Here is a 26,614-nt window from a genome sequence, read left to right as displayed (position 1 = left end):
CTTCTAACTGACAAAATCATAATTGCCTGTTTGTATTAAAACCTCAAACTGCAAATGTGAAACAAGTTTTCAATACTTCATATAAATATATTGAGATGTATGGAATAAAATTAATAAATCAAAAACACAAAACATTTATATGTTACAACCACAATACAAATTTCAATAACAACAATAAAATGGTTTCATTCGTGTTTTAATATTTAAATTCTTTGACATGATCATTATTTTATAATAATCAGAAAAGCGAAAATAACTTGATGCATCATTTACAACTTTAGACAGTATAAATCATACAGGGATGGACTGTTAAAGTTTCATAAGTTACAAAGACCCGATTGATGTTGCCGTTGTTGCATAAACAATATATTCGAAAATATAGTATAGCTTAAACAATTCATGATCACACAACCGCCAATATTATGTACTATAGCTTTAATTAGTTGTGGTCTCATGGCAATCTAAATTTCAATTACAAAATTTCCACTAGATGACAGTTTAACGTTGTCATAAGTGCAAAATAAAACTTCGTCGACTACTTTCGTTCTCCAAATTACATAACAAGTTAATTGATTTCCTGCTATTGACGTATGTGCTTAACTACTAATTAGTCATTACTAATTACACATCGATTGCAAGCAAATAACTTTTTTTAATGCCATAAAGTGCTCCCTCCTACATAAATTACGTGCCGGTTGTAAAATTTACAGTTTAAGTAAATTAATGTCTTATTCTGTTTGTGAATTATTTTCATCCGTTTTATGTCACGAAGTAAAATAATCTATTGCAATAAAAAAGGACGCTTTTCGTCTCGGTATATCTGAACGTAGGTAAGTTTTATACTTGGACAATAACAAAAAATGCATAATTCATTGCAACATGATACAAGTTTCTGTCATAATCTTAATTCAATGAGAACTCCTGCAGATTCTTCAACAAAACAAAACTTTTTATTACGGCTAACGAAGTTAATACTGCTTTCGTTTAGGACTTATTGGATTTAAGAAGTTCGTTGTCAAAACAAGAAAAAAAAAAGTTCTAGGAAAATGTTTTAATAAAATATCTAATTTTAAAACTGCACGGAGCCATATCGGAAACTAGATTCCTCATAATTTCTGACGTTTTTAAATATCGCCCTAAAACAAATTACTGGCAGATAAAGAACAGTTAAAAACAAAAGTTCTACTTTATCTCGGCCAAATCCATCTTTAATAGAATCCCAGTAAATATAATTGTGGCAATCAGAGTCTCGAAGATTTATCTCGGAAGAAACGAGTAGGAATTAACGTAGTCAAAACGATATAATCATTAGTGACATGAATGTCACAAAGGGTCGCGAAGTTTTCAAACTTCGCAGCGGCAATTCTGATGAGTGTATAACAGCTGCCGGGCCTGAATCGATGTAAAACGAGCACACCGAAGGTTTCATTTCTGAATGCACGCCTCCGTCGAGATAACTACGTGTCTGAAAGAAAACTTTTTCATTTCGGCCCGTTGTACTCAATGGGATTCAATCAACTGACGCCGTTTAAACAGACAAACATTGTTATTAATCGATTTTCCACCTACCTCCCTACGCAAACGGCCTTCAAATCGTGCAACATTTGAGTTTGGTCCTATATAAGTCCTGCGATTCCCCCATTATCATTCTTTTATAAGCAGCGGTGGAACAATAAAGAAACAAAATCAGGTGGAATAATAATTTTTTTATATCAAAATACCAATGGTATATATTGCTTCAATTATTTTATCGAAATAAGTCTTAATAAACCAGGTAATATTCTGCATAAATGTCGTCTAGCAAGAATAATCAGAAAACGGTCACTTCTTTTAGTTGTAGCTCCTTGTCCATCACCATCATACACACATCATACAGTATCGGACAAAATTAGAGCGACTTTCATTTTTGTTCCGTTAAATAGTAAGACACGTATATATAATAAATTATGATATTTATGGACGAAACATATCACGTCCTCACATCTTTCTGGCATAGACAAGATTAGATTGGATTAAAATCTGGAGATTGAGCTGGTCATTTAAAATATTGATTTTTTGTTTACAAATCAATCTTTGACAAGCTTAGTAGTGTGTTTGAGGTGACTGTCAGACTGAAATATAATTTTTAACGGCATTTCCCATTCACAATACGGTAGTATCACATCTAACATATTACGATACACAGATTCATATTGCTTCTATTTTGATGAAGTCTTCTGTTTTTAGGGCGATGAGCAAACTGTCCACCATTACTTCCGAAAATATTAAACTTTGATTCGTCCGAAAATAGCACTTTTTTCCAATCCCTTGCTGTTCAGTTTCGATGCCTATGAACGAAAAGAAGTCCTGATTCTCGATTCTTTTTTGAAAGACGGTTTCTTTGCTGGACATATTTCAGGAAGCCCGGTCTCCTCTTACCAACGATGTTTACAATTTTATTTTTTGTATCTGGCGACAAATGTTGACCACGAGACATTGTTCTTAATGTAAACATAATATTCATATATGAAAAGAGTCAGATCACCATATTCCAAAGTTGCGATTAACATATATCAATAAATCTGCAGAAGAAATGTTTACAAGAAATGCAACATATATTTCTACATATAAAAAGTAAAATAAATTTAGAATGCAGACCGTTTAGACGTACGTATAGAACGCACATACTCAAATAATATTACTGGCCAAAATAAAATATATTTAATATATTTTTAAATTTATTTAATCTGGTAAAAGTATCCACTTGAAAAGATACGAAGCAGCAAAATTTCTTTAAATATTTCTATTGCACAATTTTCCGTAAAATGTAATGAAACTATTCGTATAGACCTAATATATTCAAATTATTGAATTTAATTATAAAACATATAAATTTAAACAAACACCAAGAATCTAATCAATTCATATCCAATTACATATTGCAACATTCCTATTAATGTAAATGTTCAGTTTTGACATTGCACTGTATAACTTTTCAATATAAATTTAAGTTGATAGCCACGACTAATTAATTTCACAGTTAGTCATAATGAAACATAAAACAGTTTTCAGTTTGTGATGTATTACTAATTAAAACCATATTACATATTATTTTGACAATTTGAAAATAGTTTTTGTATAAAGTGAAATAATTTGTCTATATTATTAATAGTAGGTAAAACTACAACTCCAAACTCCTTAAAATTGATAGGTCTAGACCGATTCGCAATTTTTAGACAATCGGTCTGGGTAAACTGCCAATCTGTAGATACTTTATAAAAGTAATTCATTCTTTTCACGGCCAATAAGAAACGTTCACTTTTTGTTTAGCATACATTTATCTAGTTACCGCTTTCATCGATCACTATGACAGTGGATTTGTGTTATCTATGTATGTCTTACTTGATATTTATCTCCCGATTCTTTTTATCCGTTTTCGCGTCATTTCTTTTATTCGACTTTTTCCGGCCCCGATCACTAACCGGATTTTATGCTTAAACAAACGCTTTTAAATTAATATTTTTAAACTGGCTGAACGCATCTCCTTTGTGCGATCTAATACGATATTCGTACATTTGATGGATTGGTTCAATACAGCCTTAAATATACGGAAGGTGGATTATATTGGAATAAGAGAATGAGGTAATACACATCATTAAAATATTTACATCACAATTTAAAAAGCAAAGTCGGATTCGCCAACGTTAGTTTTGTGTATGTTAGAAACATAAGAATCCTTCTATAATATGTAAAAATATTTATGTTGGTTGCAATTAGAACATGTACCACATTACAAAATGACCAACCGAATTTTGGTTAGATCTGACAGTAACGCGTAGAAGAACAATGATAAACTAAAATAAAAATATATATTACAAATAAAACTTGACAATTGCAACAAAAAATATCTACATTATACACAATTAGATGTAAATTCAGATTGACGTGTAATTATGTTATTATTTACCTACAGCAAAATTATATTACGACAACAGTTACGCAAATTTGCAATTAACAGTTTATTAATCTTGATTGTTTGTATTTAATAATTAAAAAAATCACCCCATTAATTATATCATTCATTTTAATCTATACATTTATTATTGAATTTGTTGCATAAATATAGTATGAATACCCTTATGGGGTAATTTTTGTTCACTTATTAAAATACTATCCGAATTAAATTTGAAATATTTATCTCATTTCTATGTTTGTATTAATATCTAGTCGTGTAATATAAAATTAAATTTTTCAAACCTCGCTTCCCAAGTCATACAGAAATGTAAAACATACAAGTTAAAAAGTTTATTTTAATTTTGTTTTCTTCATCAAAGAGCTTGAAATATTATATTTTATTTTTTACTTAAAACATGCTTGATCAAAATGGAGTCTATAAAAATGGAGAGAAAGCTGAAAACGAAATTTCTTTAACAGAGGGGGAACCTTAAAACCTTTTAAACAATTTTTATTTAAGTTACGAATTTTAGGGATCTTATTTAAACAAATTTTAGACGTTTAAAATATTAAATTAAATTATTTAATATATTAATATTATGAATAGAATATTGGTACTACCATTACGCATGAATTGAAAACCTTATTGATTTTATCTAAAACTACGTCTTTAACAAAGAAATATATAATTTAATAATATTATGATTTGGCGTTAAAATTAATTAAGGCTAAAAATATTTTAACTTACACAAGTTGTATAAATTGACTTTCTGTGAGAAAGTAAGTATTTGATAAAAGTTTATTTTAAAATATTGATTAAAATTAATTTCAAGCGAAGTGTAAATTATATTGGTGTTGAGAGTTGACAAATATTTAGTTTAACAGTACATGAATAATTTATAATTCACCCCTCTCCTATTAAATCTTGAATGTAAAAACGAAGACACCATTAGTAATCTTGTTCGGGCTATAAAACAGCCATAAAACAGGAGCACAATTTAAGTAGCCAATTCGGCGGATACATATTTATGAAAAGAAAACACAAGTACAACGAAAATATTACAGCGAAAAATATAAATGGGACTTCAGTATGCGGAAAGTTAATTTCCATATTTTCTTCGATTTTTATTTATATTGGACCGCTCAGACTTCAACAGGGGCTTTTGCATAGCTTCCGCATATATTAGAATACTTTTACTTTAAACTCTAAACATACAATGGACTGAATAACAATTGCGCATTTTGTTTCTCCACAACATTCAATTAAGGGTTTGTTTATGTAAATAATTTTTCGGGTTGTTGTTGCGCGAGTGCCCCGCTCATTTTCCATGCTGAAATTACAATTCAATCCGACGGATTTCGCTACAATTGATTTTTGTTTGCGATCTCATTAACTTCGTTCTCCCCTTCTAGTTCTTGTCCATGCTTAACGTATTAATAATTATTATGATGGTTATATGTTAAACAATTTAAATATGCTGTTTTATGCATATAAACTGTACTAGGAATTATCGTGTGGGTTGAAACACTAGGCTAAATTTAATAAATGGTTTATGTTTGTATGCAGATCGATCTAATTAAATTCGCAAACAAGCCATAAATCACGGTTATGTTTATTGTTGTTATAAGTAGAAACTGTTTTGCCATTTCTATTTTAGAGGCACATGAATTAATAATTTTGTGTGCTCAGGCTAAAAAGAAGCTCATATCAAAATAACTGAAAAGATTTTCAGGGTTTTAGGTCTTTATTTTTTCACACTGTTCCAAGTAATATCTTCAAGGATTACGCTACTCGACAAATTACTCTTTGAGATTACACACCACACGGAAAAGAACCAGCCAAATTCACTAAAAAGATTATTTCGTTTGACAAATATAATAACTGAGTGAACAACATGTGTGACATAAAGTATAATCGAGCAAACATAAAAATGTATAATTAAATTGGACAGTAAACGTTTGATTGGCGGCATAAACAGGTGCTTAGTCCACTTGAGAGGCGGTCGATGGTGTTTAGGGTTATGGTTGCTAACATCAACAAGTGTCCGGCAGTTATCTTAAAAGCAACTTTGTCTCGAACGGTCATAAAACAAACTTTGGGTCTTGTAAATATTTAACGGGCGAAATTAATTTTAATACGACTTACATTTTGATACCAGCTGTAGCTGAGGGGCTGAGGACGGGCCGAAGTCTCGCACCGTAGAATTATGTCCGTGTCTTCGTTAATGGGACCCCCGTTCGCAGAGTCCATCTTTACAGCAACCCTGGGAGGGTCTGAAACAATCACACATCAATTAGTCCTTTTAGTGAGAGCTGCAGGAATGTAGACCGGAGTGAACGTCGACTTGGGGATTGGTTATTAATGACACAATAGTGTGGCTAATTTACGAAACCCATTAAGACAAATAAGCAAAAGCGGCGGAATAACAATTTCGGGGTCCTGTGTGGTTCGCGGGACGGATTCCAAAGTGAAATGTAATTGCCCCGGTTCGAATAAAATAACAACCTTCGGACAATGCAATTATAATTGGATTGTTTGTGTTCCACGTTAGGGCAATATAGCCAAACACACATTAATTAGCTTAATAAACACTGAGTAACGACCGTCAGATGATGATATTTATTTTTGCGAACACTTGACATATCGATATCGGTATTTGATAAATAAAATTCTAGCCGGTATTCCCAATCCATGTTCTTTGCAAATATTTCAGCAGACACTCGCACTTAAGTAAATATGACAAACCGTTTTACTGACACCGAATTGAAAAGGTTAAGGAGACAACACGTGAAGTCGAAAAGTTTTAGTAATAGATAAAACTAAGACGAAGATAATTGGAAAGAAAGCAAATGTAATTAGTTTGCTGATGAGGTATTTCTGGAATTCGGATTGAACTGAACGTCGATCTGGGAATTGATTATTATTGACACAATAGTGTTGCTAATTTGCGAAACCCATTAATTGCAAGGCAAATAAGCAAAAGCGACGAAATAACAATTTGGGGTTCTCGGGTTGGTGCGGAAGTAATTGAACCGGTTCAAATAAAGACAATTTTCTAACACTGAAAATTGGACAGTTTGTTTTTAGAAAATTAAAAAATATTAATTAACGTTATAAAATACCAGATGCTGATAATCAGCGACGGTTTTGAGCCACTGGCTTTAGAGAGATCATTGTTCTGAATGTAGAAAATATTTTTTATGTACCCAATAATTTTATTCAATTATGGGTAGTTAATTGAATTTTTCTTAAAGTAGTCGAGCGACTCAAATAACATTATGAAAATTCTTTTAATGTTTTATTTTCACATAACTTTCCTATGTAATTGAATGAGAGTTTCATTATAAAGAATATTATCGGACGTAAACTTGTTCCAAACTATTTAATAACATGAAGCTTGAAATTTTAAGATAGATAATGCAAAATGCGCTTTGTATTAAAATGTACTAATTATATTTAGTTGGAAGCTAGTAATCTTATTCACAGTAACTACGTCGTTTGTTTGTAAATAATATTTGGAGAGAAAGGTAAAATAATATGTCAGTTGTTCCGAGCTCTAATTGTTTCAATAATCGTCTAATTATCTTCAGCGAAACAAACGGCGAAATTTAATTCTTGAATGGGAGGGGGGAGGCCGTAATCCAGTTTGCTTACATTTTATTAATAATAACGGAAAATTTAATGAAAGTTTACAAAGAGCTCAGCAAAATGTACGGTCTTTCTATTAAAACGGCAAGAGTAACGTTGCGGATGTCTTTAACAAAGCTAACTCTGGGCTTTTTCGTTGGCGAAACATGCATAGAATTCGGGATGATCCAGGTTTTCGGAAACCGAGCAGCACAAATGGGGCAGTTTGTATTCGGATCGCTTGTCAGCCAAAGTTTTGTATCTTCTTAACTACAAGATGGTATGTAATCGCTTCGGAGGTGGGTTCCGGCGCAGCAAAACAACACTGATTAATTTATTGCCGGCACTCTTTATGCTTTATTAAATTTCTCTCCGCCGATTTGTTCGTAAGTGCTAAAGTATTAATTAATTAAAACTTTTTTACGTTCGGATTACTTGTTATGTACATTTTATACACTTTGACCCTACTGTTTGTACCCATTTCCGATTATTATTAATACAAATTTATTGATTTACACGCCATATTTGGTTTACATCCGCAAAAACCAATCAAGTGGGTAAATAAATATTAATTTTAACGACTGTCCTTGTGGTAGGTAAATTACAAAATTATACTTATAATCTGAAAATTAATTTATATTTTATGAAAATTTTCTTAAAAGCTTTAAAATTATATTCAAAGCATGTATTTTTGCAAATTTATTGGTGTGTAATTCATTAATTAATGAGTTACAGTTACATTTAAATACGTTATTCTTAAAGAAAAAATATCCTTATATTGCAACTTATTGAAACATGTTAAACATATGAGCAGCTCTACTCTCTGTTGTGTCTACGATGCAAAACTATAATTTAATATTACCAAGGCCGAGAGAAATATGAGGAGGTTGCTAATAGGCTAAATAAGTTAATCGTTTCCCATATTATTATGGTAAAAAATTTATAGAAAATGGTCAAGTGGTAGTTATGAAAAAATTTTTCTGAGAAAACTTGAAAGAAAATCAATAACTAGTTAATTCGAGTGTCAAAATCCAATCCAATTTTGTCAACTGAAATTAAAGCCAACCTAGAGGACATTTGACCCCAGACCTACGAGAAAAACACTGGTTTCTGCTAAAAATATTATTCAATTTTATCTTGCTGGACCATAGAACAGTGGAGACAAGTAGTTTTTAGTAACAATGTTAAATTTAATTTATAAAAAAATAATGGTTTTGCTTATGTTAAACATTCTACAGCCACAAAACTAAATAAAAATTTTATTAAACCCACATATGGGTGGTTCAATTATGTTATGGGAATGCTTCATTTCTTCTGCCGTAGATCGCCTGATTTATATACAGAGATATATTATGTAATTTGCTTCCATATATTGAAGAAATGATGCTCTTAATAAATGTGTTTGAACATGAAAACGATCCCAAACCAAAATTATGAAGGATTTATGTTATTAAAATAACAAAGCATCGATTTTTTGTCTTAACATCAACCCTATACAAAACATGGGAGATCACGCTCATAATAAGTTCGACATAAAAATTTTATAAACTCATCACAGCAATTCAAGAAGCTGGACTAAAATTAGTAAGTAAAAATGATGTTATAAAATGTTAATATTAAATTAAATAATAAAGATTTAATTATGAAAAATCAATTTTAAAACTTAAGGCTTATGGTTAAAAAATTTAATATTTAAAGTTCCTATAATAATGACTACTATTAATAAATAATATTTTTTTTAAACTACAATTAATAAATAGGACGACTTCCGATTAATGTATTGTACAAATTTAATTAGCGATTATTTCCGCTTTCTGGCGAAATTTCCGCGATAGTACGTACTCATCCAAAACAAAAAGCAGATTTAACCTTATAAAATGAAAACTGGTGATTTTAATTGAGAAAACAAACCTAATGAGTTGGTCATGGGCGGAAAACTCGTTAATTAAAACTTCCAATATTGCCCCCAATTAATGAGCAATAAGCAATTATACTTTAATTTCCTGCTTTTTGCGGCCGTTTCGGCGGTGTGTATTAGTTAGAGACCGAATAACTGGAATCCTAGGAAAACCGTTTATTAATACCACAACTGGCGAACACAAATTGGTTCTCACACATTTATTACTCCGGGATAGTTCGCTATTACGTTTAAGAAACGGACCATCTGATTTCACCGAAGGCTTCTTAGTGGAAAATGGATATTTAATTAGTTCATTCGAGGTAACTCCAATAAAAACATTAATTTAAACTTCGTGAGTGGTTGGGTTTTACAACTTAAATATGAAAACTAAATTAAACATTGGCTTCCTGAAATTACATGGCGGGATGCCCTTTATGTGTAATTAGGTCACGGATTAATATCTTATGGGAATCCAAATACTTTTGGGACTTTCACTCCAAACTCTTTAATAACAATAAAATTTACGGATTTTTTTTACTAAAATGGCGAATGCGCCGGTATTGATTTTCAGTTCCTTAAAGATGCATTAGTAATATGTACTCGAGTACTCGTAGGAGTCTAATCCGAATCCAGAGTACCCAGAGTCGAAGTAGTCGAATATTTTAATTAATTATTTTCTTATCTTACATTTGTTAATTAATAAACTGTTCTGTATGTTTACTTGTAAAATACGCCGATATTGACTTTAAAAGTATGCGAAGGGTACATTTTATATAAGAAGGAATATTAAAGAAATATTTTAAAGAAAAACAACAGACAGGTCAAACAATTTTTACGAGAAGCGCGCATCAAGTTAATTTGTCAGCTTGGAAAAAAGCGGGTGTTAATTCGTTAAACTGTTTCACAAATAAAACATTTTCGGTAAGGTTTTGCGGTCGACGGACGTAAAGCGAATTTAAAGCATGACTGGGGGGACGGATAGGAGACAGAGGAGCGTAGGTAAGTAAGGCCGGGGCTGTAGTTCAGCCTTTTGCGGTTCCATTTCGGATCTTGTGACAAATGTTAGGTCAGTCCGTGTCTCGGAATGGCGACCGCAGCTAACGGGATTATAGGAGGTATACGTTACCAGTGCTTTTAGTCCTGATTTCGTGCATGACGAGTTTATTAAATAAATTAGTCGAGTCCGTTGTACGGGCAAATCCCCCACGTGTAACCCCCCCTAAAACGACGCCAATAAGCGATATCGTGTATCGTTTTCGGACCGCGATTCGTATTCTATTTGCACGCTCACGCAGTATTGCGGATGCTCATTTTTTATCAATTTACCATACACGGCGTGGTTTAATTAAAAATTAGAACAAGCTGTGCGTGTATAAAAATAAATCAAGTAAAAATTCCGTAAACAAACTGACTTGTTACATTGAAAACTCATCATTAAAATCAGTAGATTGCAAATTTTTGTGTAGGTGTTATACAATGTTAAATATCATAAAAAGCTGGCTCTGGTGACAACTTATAATTGTTAAAAATTTCGATTTCCTGTTAAAATCAATTGCCTTTTATGGTTAAATTTATTTAATTTCAACACTGATTCGAGGCAAAAATGTTATTTAATTTTATTTCAACAGGTTACAAAATAATATAAATTTTCATTTTAAATTAAAAACCCACTTTATATCGTATTTATTTGACACACGCATTATTAAATGAATTCATACAAAACACTTTAAAACAATAACAATTATATATATCCATAAATTATGAATATCGAAAGTTAACGAAACAACAACAGTTGTAAGAATAATACCCACATATTTATTTTACTACGTTGATTGTAATGAGAGTTTTAGGAAAAAGCAACAAAGCGATGGGAAATTTTGTTAATAGCATCTGCTCAGTGCAATATAGTTTGCAAATAGATAAATTGTAAATATACAATAAAACAAACGATATCATTTACAATAGAAATTAAGACATAACCGTGTTAATGGGAGACGCAAGTCCGCGTATTAGATGCTGCAGTGACACGTTAATCCACCCGAGGCGCAATTCCTTTCGGCGTGGCAAAAAGCGAATTAAAAAGCAAAACTCCAAAGACAAAGTCGAAGCCGTGGAAAAAGAAGGAGATGGGTCCTTACAAGCAACATGTATCTGCCTGGCGTCCTCGACGGTTCCCCCAGGAAAGCGTGGATTGTCAGCTCGACAAACTAATTCCTTCCCGTCGTCTTCTGCCGCGACGCTCAGCGACACGATACTCCCAGTGAAGGTTTCTGTCACCTCTTCCTGCAAAACAACACAATTTTACGTGCATATGGAGCCCGGCATATATAAATATTATTCGCGTATACAGCAAACGGAATGGGACTTTTTTACAAAATGAAATATGTCTAATATACTTATACACCGTTATTTTATTTTTTTGTTTTCGGTTTTTTATTTTAATCGCTATACATGAGATGAGATACTCTGGTTGTATTAAAGAACGAGTATATTAAACTTAAGTAAAACTCTCTGAGGTAAAAAAGTTATTTTAAACAAAATATTCAGAAAAATTAAGTAAACATCTATATCACAATGTATTTTCAAAGTGATTAAAGCTTAAAATGTATTTTAAATAAGGTAGTTTTGTTGATTTCATAAAATTATTGTACACCAGTTTAAAATAGGTTTTCAGGTTCACTTGGATCTTGATCTTATCTGACCAAAGCCCGTTCCCAGTTCTATTACAAGTCTTAGTGGTCATTTGCTTTCATCCAAATATTAACCCTTGCAAATTCTCGTAGAATAACTGATGTTAATTCGTTCCAACTCTGATAAGCTATAATGTGTCTAATTAAATACAGTCGGTTGAATTAGTTAGGAAAGTTGCTAATGCGTTGTAACTTACTTACCGTAACAACAGCGTTCCTAATAGGTTTTCCATCAAGTAGCCATGTTAACTTGGCAGGTGGATAGGAACCGGAACTTTCGCATCTTATATTCTGGGATTTTTGCGTCGATAACAAACCATTGGCCGTAACGATTTTTACTTTGTTCGGTTTCACTGGAACAAGTATATTTAATTAGTTGTACGTATTAACGGTTAACTTTAACCGAGTAACGGACCAACTTTTTAATTCAATTTACACCAGAATTGAGACGTAAAACCTTTGACTAGGGTCCGGGCAACTAAAAAACAAATATCTTCCTTATTTTGAATATTTGTCACAGCCAGACACTTACTTCCAGTTAACATCTACAAAGCATGATTTAATAATAACTTCACAATAATATTAGTTTAAAATAAGAGAAACTAAATTCGTTTAATGATGAACAACGTTTCAGCTAATTTAATAAAAATAACCTTGTGCATTAGTTATTTTGCTTTGGTAAAAGATTTCCGTAATTTTCATCTTGCATAATGTTGTACAGGAAAGTACGGAAATTTTGCATAGTATGTATTAAGAAGACTTAACTATTTAATAAGCATTAACTTTCTTGAATAATAAAACTCCATTATGTTTCAGCCTTTAGCAACTTCACAAAGAAAACAAAAATCCATTTTAATTAGGTAAAATAAATATTCGTTCATTGAACTTTACCGACAATTAGGATCAAAGTGCACAAATTTAAAGCATTCTTCTTTTTACAAACGCTATAATTTTTTATTTAAAAGCCAGTGAAAATAAAATAAACGTAAATTTCTCATTGTTTCTTTTCCCTGCGGACTAGTTCAACAGCAGACATGGCCGTAAACGTTCACGTGAAAGGAACTGTATAAAAGTTAAAATACACTTACGAGTCCGAGATCTTTATAAAAGTAATATGGTGTTTATGTGTCAGAATGCGAGGAACACTACGTGATGTTCTACGTTATGTTACGGTAATTTTACGAAAGGCTGGTTTGATTTTCGTTTAAACGTTCAAAAAAACAAATCCCGTAATATTTTCGGCGTTTTTACGGAAATCCACGTTTAATCCGACGGTTGCTGGGGGAAAGCAATTCCTTCAGTTCGACCGGGATCTCTTTTTTGGCGTGAGCCGTCAGTCATGATTTCCCGGGCATCGCTTGCACTTACGGAAAACAGTGATCGGGACTTCTCTGACGACGTGGCCGGCCTTCTCGTCAGACGTGGCGCGACACTCCAGACGGGTTCCCTTGAGGTAACGAGGAACGCTCACGACGGTCAATTGGTTTACCGTCGTGCTCGTCGCCCTGCCCGAGTCCACCAGGCTGTCCAGGATCGTTCCGTTGTGCCACCACGTCAGCGTCGGTCTGGGACGACCTGCGAAACGAAATAATTCAGGCCGTGCTTTGCCTTACGAATCACTCGTGTACTGTCTGTTTTCCTTCTTCACTTGAATTCAGGATGATTGGTTTGGTTTTCGAATTGTAATAATACATGTGTAACAGTCAAATAGCTAGGACAAATATTTAAAAAATGTTACCTCCAGAAACTTGACAGGATAAAAATAATTCGTGCCCTTCAAAAAACGGTCCCGCAGACTCGTTCACCTTTATCTCTCTGCCCTCAGCGTCGAAAATCTTAGGACTTGAAGGTTGTTCTGTAACAAATCAAATTTACAGTTCAAAATTTTCAAACTTAATGCAACAAATATTCTTAAAGGCTTAGCATAATGTATAATGATGATATATAATGTGTAATATATTTTAATTAAAATGGTTCGCCCGAGTTGTGAAGTGCGTCTCTTAAAAGCACCGCATTAAAGATATTACGGACGCCCCATTCTTAATAAAAAAACTTAATAAATCAAAAGCGGTGACAAAAACACGAAATAAAATAAGGAACTGCCAACTGGTGTTAAGTTAAGGTAACTCGTTTCGTAACATATTATAAATTGCTAAATTATTAAAAAGAATTTTTTTTTTTTTTAATAATATTGGGAAATAATGGGCCTGACCTACTAAGGTTAGATTGATCTGGTAGTTTTTGGTAGGTGAGTTGAGGAAATCAACGCGACATCGGAAAAGTCCCTGGTCGTGGATGTGGACGTTGCGTATCCTGAGGCGGGCGGTGGAGGGGTTGTCGTCGCTGATGAAGAAGGACCTTGCGCCGAGGTCGTCACTCATCGCCAGATGCGAGGCGGCGCTTAGAGGACCACCGCGGGCGTCCAGGCTAAAATTAAAAATTTATTTTAGTCGATTTTCATGCTCCACAGACAACTTCGTTTTTTTATGTCTGTGGGCGAGGGTTACCTGCGCATTCGCCATTTTTAAGTCATACATGCAGTAGTAATAATTATTATAGGAACTTTTTAAAATGTTAAATATTTTATGCATAACTCTTTTACTTAATGTGAACTGTTAAGTAATATTAATTTATTGATGTTGTTTTATAGAGTACTATAAAAACTACTCGTTCTTATTCTCTACAGTTTTAATTTCGAAATGGATTTTAATTTAACATTAAAACTTAAAACATTTAAACTGTGTATAATATCCACTTTGTTTTATAAATATGTCTCCGTGGTATAGATTCGTCCAATTTCCGAATATACAACAAGACTATTTTTCTTCCTGTGATTCGTCACAATTTTGGTTTTGTGTTTGGTATCGTTTCCATGTTGACACACATTTATTAAGAGTATCATTTCTTCCATATATGGAAGCAAATTGTTGTTAAATATATCGGTGTACATAAATTTAATCTTGTCAAAAATAGAAAAACTTAAACATCGCCATAGCATATGTTACTTGAATCGTCACCATATTTATATTATATTTATAGCAATAATTTCATTAAAATAATAGTTTGTAATAATTTAATCATTACAATATTTTCAAAATAAATATCTACAAAATCTACAATATCTGTAATGTAAATGTGGCTTTACTTTTTAACAATTTCATGACGTTTTCATTACTGTCACATCATCAGTTAACATGGCATAAATTTAGATTTTTCTAATCTAAATCAGTAATACGATCTTCATCTGATGAATCTAATCATCTCCTATTCAAGCGCAATCTAAATCATTATTATACATTATATAAACTCCGTGATTCCATTGGAAAAATGATAAGATTAATTTTGGAAACGATTTTGAATACAGACAAGTTTAGGAAGCTAAAAAGACAGCTGGACCTCTACAGGGAGATTTCACGTACAAGATTAAGGCCAATAGACTTAACTTATCAACATGTATATGAGAAAGTAACAATCCCAGATACATATTGTAAATACGAAGAAAAAGGTCTCGTCTTCATATGGCCCAAACGGAAAAATATTAGGCGCATTCAGCAAATTACTAACTTTTGGTGGTATGTCTCTCACATATTATTCTGGCTGTATGTCACAAATTTTTTACCAAGTGGGAGTGCAGTTCCTATAGAGCAACCGCCGTGGATATACGAAAAGGTTATAAAACCACCCAAGCCCAGAGATTTTATCATTGAACCGGATTGGTAATAACTAAATATATTTTGTACTCAATAAATTTTTATAGGAACTATCTAAATAAATATGTCTGAAACTACAATGTTTATATTTAATTTTTAATATATAATATCTGAATTCTAAATAAAATTCCAGCATATTTCAACAGCTTTGAAAGTTTCCCTTAATTATTAATTGTTTGAGTATTTAGGTATGTCTGAAATAACTACAATTTACAGTGTAAATATTCGATAATTTATAAAAAAAAAATATACAAGATGTACAAATTATATTAAAAAAGATGTTTATATGTATGCATAATTAAAAAATTAAATTTTATTTAATTACTTGTTGTATGTTTGTATATTAAACTTTTAAAATCAGTAAGAATCTATAATGTATTATTAATTAAATTATCGAAATTTGTTAACTGATTTTTAAATTTGAATTAATGAAAAATAAATCACATTAATAAATAAAATTAAAAAATATTGAGTCAGTTTTTTGTTCTATTCAAACAACTATCGCTACCCCAATATTTTTTGTGATTAAATTGTCAATTTGAAAGCTTTTTACACTACACAAAAACACAGTATTTTTTTTAATTACAAAGTTAGCGAAATACTGGTTAATATATTTAAAAAAACGCCCCTCTTGCTCAAAGTTGGCGTCAAAACTTGAACGATCAAAAATAAATTCTATTAAATGAAACGCGATAAAACATCGGGAGTCGAGAATTTCTCTTATTACATCCACTCAACACAATGTATTCACATTTCTGGTTTAATATGCGAAGCGATGAAAATGGCACTCAATACTTGATGGTTTTTGCACGTTCAGCAAATTATTATTAAGACGCATCGGTTTTTTGACGGCTTCTTATATACAGGGGAACGTTTTCGTAGTCAGTTAAATAATCCATTATGTTTGCATCTCTCTCCGATTTTTAAGGGTTGTCCCTTTTCAAATGCGGAAGCAACATTAAAAACTGAAAACCTAACGAATGTTCCGTTCCCCGAATGGATTTACATTAGAAATCTGTTTATTTTATGATTCATTTTTTTCAACTTTAAATGCGTTATTCGATTTGATTTTTATCTTTCGTTTTAATGTCTTCTTGTTATGCTTAAACTAAACCTTAGGTACTTGCTTTTAATTAAATGTTTGTACGTTTAAGATTTTATATGCCTGTAAATACATTCTCACTCCGATGCAAAAATAAACACATCATAAATTCGTATACTTATTTTACGGCGATTAATGTTTTATGTTTTACTAAGATTAGCACCGTCTCATACCAGCATTTAATTTGAAAGATTACAAATACGGACAATGTTTTAAAATAGAACATTTATTTAAAGTCATATTCAGCATTATCCTGGGATGGTATTTTTATGGCTGTTGAGATAAATATGCTGGCATTCGATGGTCCCGCCGTATAGAATTTATTTGGAAAAATCGCGAACCGATGAGCATACAGGAAGTGAGATGTGGAGAATCCGGAATACATTTCGGCGAAGTTCAGGATATATAAATCAAAGTCCGGGAGCAGCGGAACAAATTGCTGAGCTCACTACTTTTATACCACAATCGCCGTAAGGCACCCGGTCTACGGTAGTGTGTTTTGCTTTGCCGAATAATCAACCTTTATTTCAAAACTATATAAAACTGCGGGATTATTTTAATATATGGCGGCGGACTCGTTCAACGAAATTGCGCACCAAGGAAAACCACTCCCGGATTTTTATTAAAATTGAAAATTTCACGTACAAACTTCATTATTCCGGAGAGCGTTTATCGTTCGGCTTCATTGTTTTCCCGATCCAGCAATTTGATAACTTAAAACGATGTTTAAATATATTTGCCCATTTTACTGCCTATATAAAAAGAACAACAATTAGAAATTCGGTTTGGAAACCTTTCCTGCTTGCAAACATTACGTAAATAAGTTGTGTAGGCGTCTAATTTGAATTAATAAGAAAATTAGCTCTCTCAATTGGTTGAGCAAGATTATGGACGTTGTTAAGTAATATATTTATTCCAATCTTCGTTACACTTTGTTGCCCATCAAAATTAACCTCGTATACACAAGTATTTAACATTTTAAGACAATATTTATTCTATAGCATATTTGTAAGGAAGCTAATATGCTTAATGGCTATTAGTTTCTAATTATTACCTATACAATGGTACTTTGATTTCGTCCTTAAACCAAAATATCATTGTTACACTGCTGTTGGCTGAGACATCACATGGTAAATCTACATCTTGACCTGGTATACCCCAGATAATAGTAGCGTGTACTGAAACAAAAAATCAGTAAATTACGTAGTCAAATCGGATTTTTTTTTAGTGATTGTAAATTATAAATATGTTTTGTATTTCTTCACAATTGCTAAACGTTTCTTTTAGGTTAAATACTATTTATCTGATATATAATTTTAAGAAGAGTTTCCAACTGATAAGGTTTGAATAAAACTGTTCAAATAAAATTTTTACTGTTGTAAAAGGAACAAAATAAATTGTTTTATTTCAATTAATAATAAATTAATCTGCAAATTCATACAATTTTATTTATACCTATATTTAAATTAAATCTTAAATTAATAATATTTTTTTCAAAACCATCTCAATTACAAACGATTTAACAAACAGTCAGGGTAAGTGATTAATACACATATGCGTATCCTAGGGCTATTGATCATTTACGTGTTTTGATGTAACGCCCCAAATAATTAATCCTAAGTTGATTTCTATTGTTCCAAATTCTAAAAGCCGATAATTGTAAACTTGAAATTGGTTGTTATAATTGACCAATCATTGTGGAAACCCTCAATTAGTAATAATTATCATATAGTATCAAACAATCAGTATATTGAGGGGCTAAATTGCTCCTGTCTAAAAATATTATTATATTATATTTGAACTTGTTTGATGGAATCTTAAAATAATTAATATTTATGATAAGACAAACACAAAAATGTTTTAAATCGATTGCGATTGAAATAACCACTATTATTTATTAATATATAGAAGTCAATTTCAGCTGTTAAAAGTCATAAAAGGCAATAATTTAAAACCCATACAAAATGGTCGTAGTAATAATTGACTGATTATTACGAAAACTCAACAATAATGGACACATACATTTTCCCAAATCCATTATCAAATGAGCGATTGGATTATTCTGCTGCGTAATACAGACATAAAATGTATTCACTAATTTACGAAGTACTTTTCGCTGCTGTGTACAATTCGCTCGTAAATTTTTTTTTTTTTTTGGTATACGGTTTTGTAAACACGAAGATGAATTTTGTTTTTGATAGGCAGTAAAATAAAAACGACGGATTGGACAAAGGGGCGTGTGCGGTAATAAATTTTGGCAAAAATTTACATCAAAGGGTTTTTCTCGTTAAAAAGTACGACAACAGATTATATCAAGGTAATTACACATGTGTACATATATGAGTTAATCTCATGTAGGTTTCACGTTTTCCAGAATAAATTCTTTAAATCTGCTTCATACTCTCCGTGCATACTTCAGTGCGCGTAAGAATAAAGCATGGGTTGGATATGAGATATTTATTGACAGATAAAAATATCTCTCATTTTACCCTTTGCTGTATTTTGACGGAAAATATCGTATACATATGTGGCTTCGTTTTTTATCTATGTACATCATCATTTAGAACGTTTATTTTCTGGCCCAGTGATTTTTCATCTCCATACAACCATGCAGAAATGTTGAAACATTTCTATAGGAATATTTTTACAAAGGCGAAAATATATTTTTTTGTAAATTCAGCTAATAAATTTGAAGGTACACGTGAATAAATACTTGGCAAATATCATTAAACATTTTTGTTTGTAATGCTGTGTTACACTAATATATTTATTTAAGTTCCAGTAGCAAATATGTGCTCTTTCAGCGTTTAAACAAACTAATTTGATGGGCGGCACATGTACCTGCACTTCACTGCGCGATAAAACATTCTATGCCTCCTGTTAAATTTACGACTGTTTAAGTTTGTGGTGAATCAGTGCAAATAATTGTACAAAGTTTACGTGGCAAGTGGTACTAATGTAAACTAAAGTTTGGTCAAGTTCGCAAGATATGAATCTGGTTTGGTATTCAGATCTTTGCCCGGCATTAATCAAACGCAAGTGCATTATTACCGAAACCTAAACTAATTTGGATAGAAATACACGTTCCCTGGACTAAAGGAATGTCAGGCGTCAGAAATAAATCTCGTTGTTACAACTTGGCGCCATTGTAAGTAATTCGAACTTATCTGGGGGGATGGAACGGGCCACGCGTGCCAATCTCACCATCTCCCGTCGCACTTTCCCTCTCGGCTGATGCACTCCGGGAGTCGGGGACTCTTAAAATTTTGATAAGAAAACTTTTATGGGGTTTTAGTTTCCAATCATTGTTTCATAGACTCCTATTAAGATCACTTCTAATTTGCCGTCATCATTTGTTAAATACATTTCTTAGGTGCTAGTTCAGAATGTATACGTATTCAGTTTCCGAAGGTATATTTTGAATAATACTGTCACTTACTACCTACGTATGTATTTTAAACTCAATGTCATATTTTAGCTAAAAATAATCTTCTCAGAAAATATGTCGCTCCTTTCTTTGATGATGTCCAATTATAATATATTCACATTATTTTGAAATGGGGACCGGAAACAGATGCGTTTTTGTGCAAACAAACAATTTTCTAAATTTAACTAACAATTTTGCATAAAAAAAATGTTTTTAATAAAGTCGCACAAATCCAAATTATCGTAATCCTTCTTCGAGCTTTTGAAATTGAATAACAATGAATAATTCATAGTACCAAGTTGAAACAAAATGTTTTATTAAAAGCAAAGGAAAAACATTGAGAACTCTAGCATAAGAAGAAATGTAAAATGGGCTAACATCCATATTCACATGACTAACATACGTTTCTCTTGTTGAGAAAAACTCTTTGATGGAGATTTTTTATACTGATTTATCACCGCCACGCCCTTTTGTACAATCCACCATCGTATTTATTTTACTGCCTATCAAAAACAAAATCCCTCCGTACATGTTTACGAAACCTTACGCTGAAAAATATTTTTAGAGGTAAATCATACATGGAGGGAGTGCCAATTATTATAGCAACTTTTTATTGTTAAATATTTTAGTCATAACTCTTTTCTTTAATGTGAACTTTTATAATAATATTAATTTACTATTGTTTTTTATACTGTATTATAAAAACTACTATACCTTTATTTTATAAAATGTTACATATATTTTTCTGAATTGAGCTAGACTAGAACTTTGAAAGGGATTTTTGATCTGTGTAATTTAACATTAACACATTCTGTAATTTACTTTTTTTATAATTTTGGCCCATTTCCGTGGCATTTCCGAAATCATAAAGTAAAAAAAATACATTACAACATTATATATACTGGCATCAAATAGTATAGATAATAATTCTAATATATTTAAATAAGTTTCTATAATTATTAATTATCAGAGTTATTAATATAATTTATTTTTTTGCTTTTATATATGTGATAAATTTAAATTGCAGTTTGTTTATATTAAACAACTAAAAATAGCGTACGAAAAAGTCAAAATATATCAATTTCCAATTTGTTTCCATTTCCGCAACAAGTATGGAAAAATGAAAGAAAATATTTAAATGTCTGTGCATCTGTTTGAGTAGAGTTTTAAATTTAAATAAATAAATTTATAAAATTTACCGGTTGAGCTAATGTTCATAATAAAATCGATGGGACTATATCCCATAGTACTGGTCTCGTAATGCCCAGACTTTTTTTTATTCCCGTCTCATTTTAAAGCATTCCACATTAAATTCGCAATCATATTCCCCGTTCCCAGGGGTATCTCAACGGATCGGTATATAATATTTTTCCATTTTATAAACAGAGCTTGATACCGACGAAAGCAAATGTTTAAGATGGAGATGTCAGATCGTTGACGTAAATGTCCGTGCATTTGGAACGAGAGAACGAATCGTTTAACAGCAGCGCATCTCGCTATCATCCTATTCCCTCGAGTGTTTCCTGGGAAAATAACAATGAAAAGTGTGTCGTCGAAATTCTGTATTTTTTTCTGTAATTATCCTCCCCCTTCTAATGCACTGTCTTGGTAGAAGACCGAACTGTCAAAATTTTTTTTATAATCCCGCAGACACCTTCTCTAAATCACTCAGATCACCACAATATTTTTTATGATTACTTAAAAAAAAACCCAGATGAATCGAATATTTTTCTTGTCCATGCTCAGTTTCGTTTGAAAAAAACCCCATCATGAAATACTCCGCATTTAAGCTTTATTGTATTTTAGGCAGTTGAGTTGTAACAATCCTCTACTAAATGTAACTAAAATTGATGGTGTACACGCCAAGTTGCGCTGTGCAGATTATAATTTTGCGAAAGACGAAAGTCCCGGTAGGATAGCTAAATTAAATGAAAAGATAAACAGCTCAAAGCTGTTCAGTCCCAGAGAGAAGATTTCAAGACAATCCATTAAACACGTACATATAGTTTTTGCCAAGATATCACCCCCTAATGTACATATTTATTTCAACCGTAAAACCGTGCCGTACGTCATCCGTTCCGTGAAATAATTAAGCTCATGCCATAATCTGATATTAAAATAAATGTTCCACAGAACATGCATATGTGCTTCAGACAATAAGTTCCGATGCTGCTCACCCTCTCCACTATCCACCATTGTTCTGGTGCTTATACGGCACAATGCAGACGTTTTATTCATTGTTCCCCTGATGACTTATGACGTTTTAACGTACGGTAAACACAATGACAAAAACCTCCGTATCTGATGTTACCTGTTTTATATTCAGCTGTGCGATAAGTTTCTGCGATACATACGTTACAATTACCAGATTAACATCTAACAAATTTGTGTATGGATAATTGGTGTCAAGAATCGAGAACAATTTCCTCTGGGGACTTAAAATGTGGAGAATTGCAGTAACGTTGGAATTGTAAAGCAATTTTTTTTCAATATGAAAGCCTGTTATTATAATAAAAGATAATCGAGTGACTCATTTGACAATAACCACAGTTTTGAACCATCCGAATCTCACGTGCCAAATTTTTCGCTTATGAAACACCTACCGGCGCCTAATGCGTTTTATTTCGGGAAATATTTGGCCCACTTCGAGGAGTTTCCTAGATCCTATGACAACTTAAACGTAAAAAATTGCTTGCCTGACAAACACATAGAGTACAATGCTCTTATTATTCCCAGTTAAATTGGATGATGTATTTTTAGTTGGCTTCATTACCCAGTCGAATAATCATTTAAATATGAAATTTTGGCATTCTGCTTGTTTTCCGGTGCGTGCACGTACTTCTGGGAATCGTGTTATTTCAGAACTGTTCATAATTGTATCTAGTACTCTGGAAGATACGAATATAATATAAAATAACTAATTCAGATACGGTAAGTGTCTCCGACTTAATTTATATATTCGCCAGTAAGAAGATAATATATTATACTTGAAAACTGTGTTAATCTAATAATTGTTTTAACTATATGTAAACCGTAGTAAAACATTAAACACAGAAACGATAACATCCTTACACAGTGGTTGAAACCATAAGCAACAATCATTCCATTTGGAGTTTTCAAAGTATCGAGACAGTTCAGAAGTTCACATAAATTTATGACAGATATACGACGGCTTAAAACTTATGTCTGGGCATTTTGATGAAACCTTTTTTGTCGTCGGCTTTTTTGCTAGTCTACATACATTCGTCATTCAAAGATTTGCCTGGAGAACATTCAACGCACACATTATTCACCGGTGGTTAAATACAGTAATAAACGGTCTAGTCGTTTTAATTATGTGTTTGATTGTACTGCTTACATGTAAACTTAGTTTAGGCATGAAATTAAGTTTCGCCATCGTTTTCTAAGTGCAAATTTGTTATCAAAACATCCATCAAAACTAATATACTATGCCGACTTTGAAGCACTTAATGGATTCAGTTTTAATAAAATTCATGATTTAATCCAGCATATTAGAACTAATCAACCTCGTTAAATGTTTAATGTATCTATTTTCAGAAAACTGTATATATGCTAAAATTGGATAGTGCCGCGTTTGCTATTTCTTGGAAACTGGTGCTTTATCATGTAAATGTTTTTATTAAATGAGTCAACATTAATTAAAATGGTCAAATCTGGCGCCTGGTGAGTAATTTTTAATCCGCCATGGCTACGACAGATAAATTCATTTATTTCTCTTTAGAATTGCAAAAATTTTGGTTTTCTTCAAAGTTTGAAAATATTATTAAATTATCAACTTCATTCATTTGAATCAGATATTTTCCAGTAGTTTAAAATTCTATTAATTTTTAATCCTTAGGCAAACTATATGTACTTAATTAAATTTGTCAAGTTCTTAAATGACAATTATCCTTTTTTTAAAAGACACTGAGGAACAAATCTAATCTAAGTTATCAGGGGGAGAATAGATAAGCGCACTTGCCACGAACTGAATTAAAAATAACGAAAAACTCCATAAAAGTTAGTTAGTCAGTGAATTAAGTCTTTTGAAGTTCTCGACCGCCAGTGCCGTTTTTAGAGCGTCGTCGGAATCCGCACCCACATAGATATTTTCGTTCTTGTGCGAAAAGCGGGCGAAATGCCAAAAGTGGCACACGACACTTATGGAACAGTCGTTGCGGGGGATCTACATTTGTTTTCCTTGTAATTACGACTTCATCATATATTCGGTCGCATAAGAGCCGTAATTTTGTTTTCTGATAATAGCTTTTTAGTAACGACCGCGGATTACAATTATGTAGTTCCGTATAAATTATCGTCGGCCAGAACTATAACGAATTCATAATCTGGTAATAATGTTCTAAAATTTATTGTGGGTTGTTTTTTTTTGGTTTCTCGTTCGCGCAAACTGCTCCCTTATTGATTTTCATATCCATTTTAGTTTTACTTGTGCCGTTTATAACCGATATTATCTCTCTTATCGTTGACGGTGGAGCCCATTAAAATGTAATTCATCATATTTTTTTGATTTTGTTAGTTTCTTTAAGACTCCCGTCGCGCCAACTTTGCCAGTAAATTCATTAACTTTAGTTTTTTTCTTATTTTTGTTTATGTTTACACAATTTGGGGGATAAAAATTGGAACCCGAATCATCTGCACTAATAGCTTCTAAAGCAAATTTTCATGTGACAACAAAAAATTATTTATTCGTTTTTTTTCAAACATAAATAGAACGCCTGAATTACCTTGAACCGAGACTTAAACATTTATTTCTCTAGTTTCAGTTAAACCATGTTTACAGGTCACTAGACTTTCAGTAATTTCAGCACGGCCTGCCTCGACATTCTACATGCACCTAAACAATCTCGAGCACGAACAAGATGAAAGGTGAATCCCACCGAAAATGTTCAAGGCCGAAATTTTGGACAGAATCCTAAGGATATTTATATTAAAAAACATCAAACACATTTATCAAATACGTAATCTTTTTCCCCTGGAAAAGGTTAATGACGGCCTTTGTCTCGCGTATTTCGACGGATCCCAACGAAATTTTATTAAATTCTGCGCCACATTTTTCGACATGGTCACCTGCTCTCTTTTAATATTTTGAATTAGGATTATGCGAAATACATTCCAAGTTTTGTTATTCTTCGGGCGAACGAATGCTAAATTGTAAATAATCCAGACCAAAAAGATAACTCGGAGTATTTACATTTAAATTACGAACACGCCGGAGGCCGTAATCGTAATTGTCTTCGCTCATTAATAATAATTTGCTGGTGTTTAGTTTAGATGATGCCAATTATAATTTAAACGGCCATAATCCTAAATATGTACACAGCTCTTTTGAGAGCTCGTTTGCCTGGTCAACGTTATAAAAGGTATTATTTAATTTGGATTATAATGTCATGGTGCGAGGGACCACTTAAGGGCCGTAATTAACGAGGATTGAGAGATTATATAATCTCATTTAACGCGTGACCTATAAGCCGTTTGCAAGACATTCCGCAGAACTCGCTAAATCGTGATTTTCGTCCAGGATTACGCCGTGAAATCTTCGTCGCACCAAACAGGATAATGAAATTTCCCCATTAAAATTATTAATATTATATTAATTACTGTGACGCGTCTTGTGGAAAACATTCCGTTATAAAATGATATTAGCATAATTTGAATTATTTCGAAACCCACCGATATAACTGAACGCCGTAAGATATTTGCCCAAAAATGTTTGATGTGTAATTTGTAGGGCTTGACTGATTCATCGGCGTCGGCTCCGGTTGTTCAAAAATTCCACCATGGGCGCCGCGATGTTTTGTTAATGTTTTTTATTTGATAAATTCCTGTCTATTACTGTTTTCTGAGTTTCTTCAGCGATTAACTGAAATTTATTAAAAATTTAAATTATAGTAATAATTCCACGGTCACAATAAATTGTTTTCTTCTACATGTAAAATGTAGATGTACAGAGTAGCCCATCTGAAACTGGGGGCCTTCTCGGGGCATTACATAACGTTCAACATTTAACACCTGCCTTATGAAAAAGGACTTCTAATTGCCTGTATAGTTGTAGTTTTTGAAAATTAATTTACTCCTTTAGAAAATTATAGGGCTTTGAAATACCAATAGTATACTGCTTGCAAAAAAAACGCAACACCTAGATATAATTGATTTACTTCAATTTTTATTTAGAAAAATATTAAACTATTACAAACAATAATTGA

At 32.2% G+C, this 26,614-nt stretch overlaps 1 protein-coding gene across 1 annotated transcript in view; it reads right to left on the bottom strand.

The window, feature by feature from the left end:
- The window catches only part of LOC109594967 (neural cell adhesion molecule 2), a 65,953-nt gene that overhangs the window by 29,619 nt on the left and 9,720 nt on the right, over positions 1-26,614 (bottom strand). The window contains exons 2-8 of the mRNA XM_049961501.1: positions 18,018-18,141; positions 14,364-14,578; positions 13,890-14,006; positions 13,520-13,726; positions 12,353-12,504; positions 11,600-11,744; positions 6,080-6,207 (exon numbers count right to left, since the gene is read on the bottom strand). Coding sequence (XP_049817458.1) covers positions 6,080-6,207; positions 11,600-11,744; positions 12,353-12,504; positions 13,520-13,726; positions 13,890-14,006; positions 14,364-14,578; positions 18,018-18,141 — 1,088 coding nt within the window. The remainder of the gene's footprint in view (positions 1-6,079; positions 6,208-11,599; positions 11,745-12,352; positions 12,505-13,519; positions 13,727-13,889; positions 14,007-14,363; positions 14,579-18,017; positions 18,142-26,614) is intronic.

Source organism: Aethina tumida, chromosome 1, assembly GCF_024364675.1.
Source record: "Aethina tumida isolate Nest 87 chromosome 1, icAetTumi1.1, whole genome shotgun sequence".
In the NCBI taxonomy this organism is placed as follows: domain Eukaryota; kingdom Metazoa; phylum Arthropoda; class Insecta; order Coleoptera; family Nitidulidae; genus Aethina; species Aethina tumida.
The sequence above is the reverse complement of the archived record's forward strand: the minus strand, read 5'-3'. Positions and strand labels throughout refer to the sequence as shown.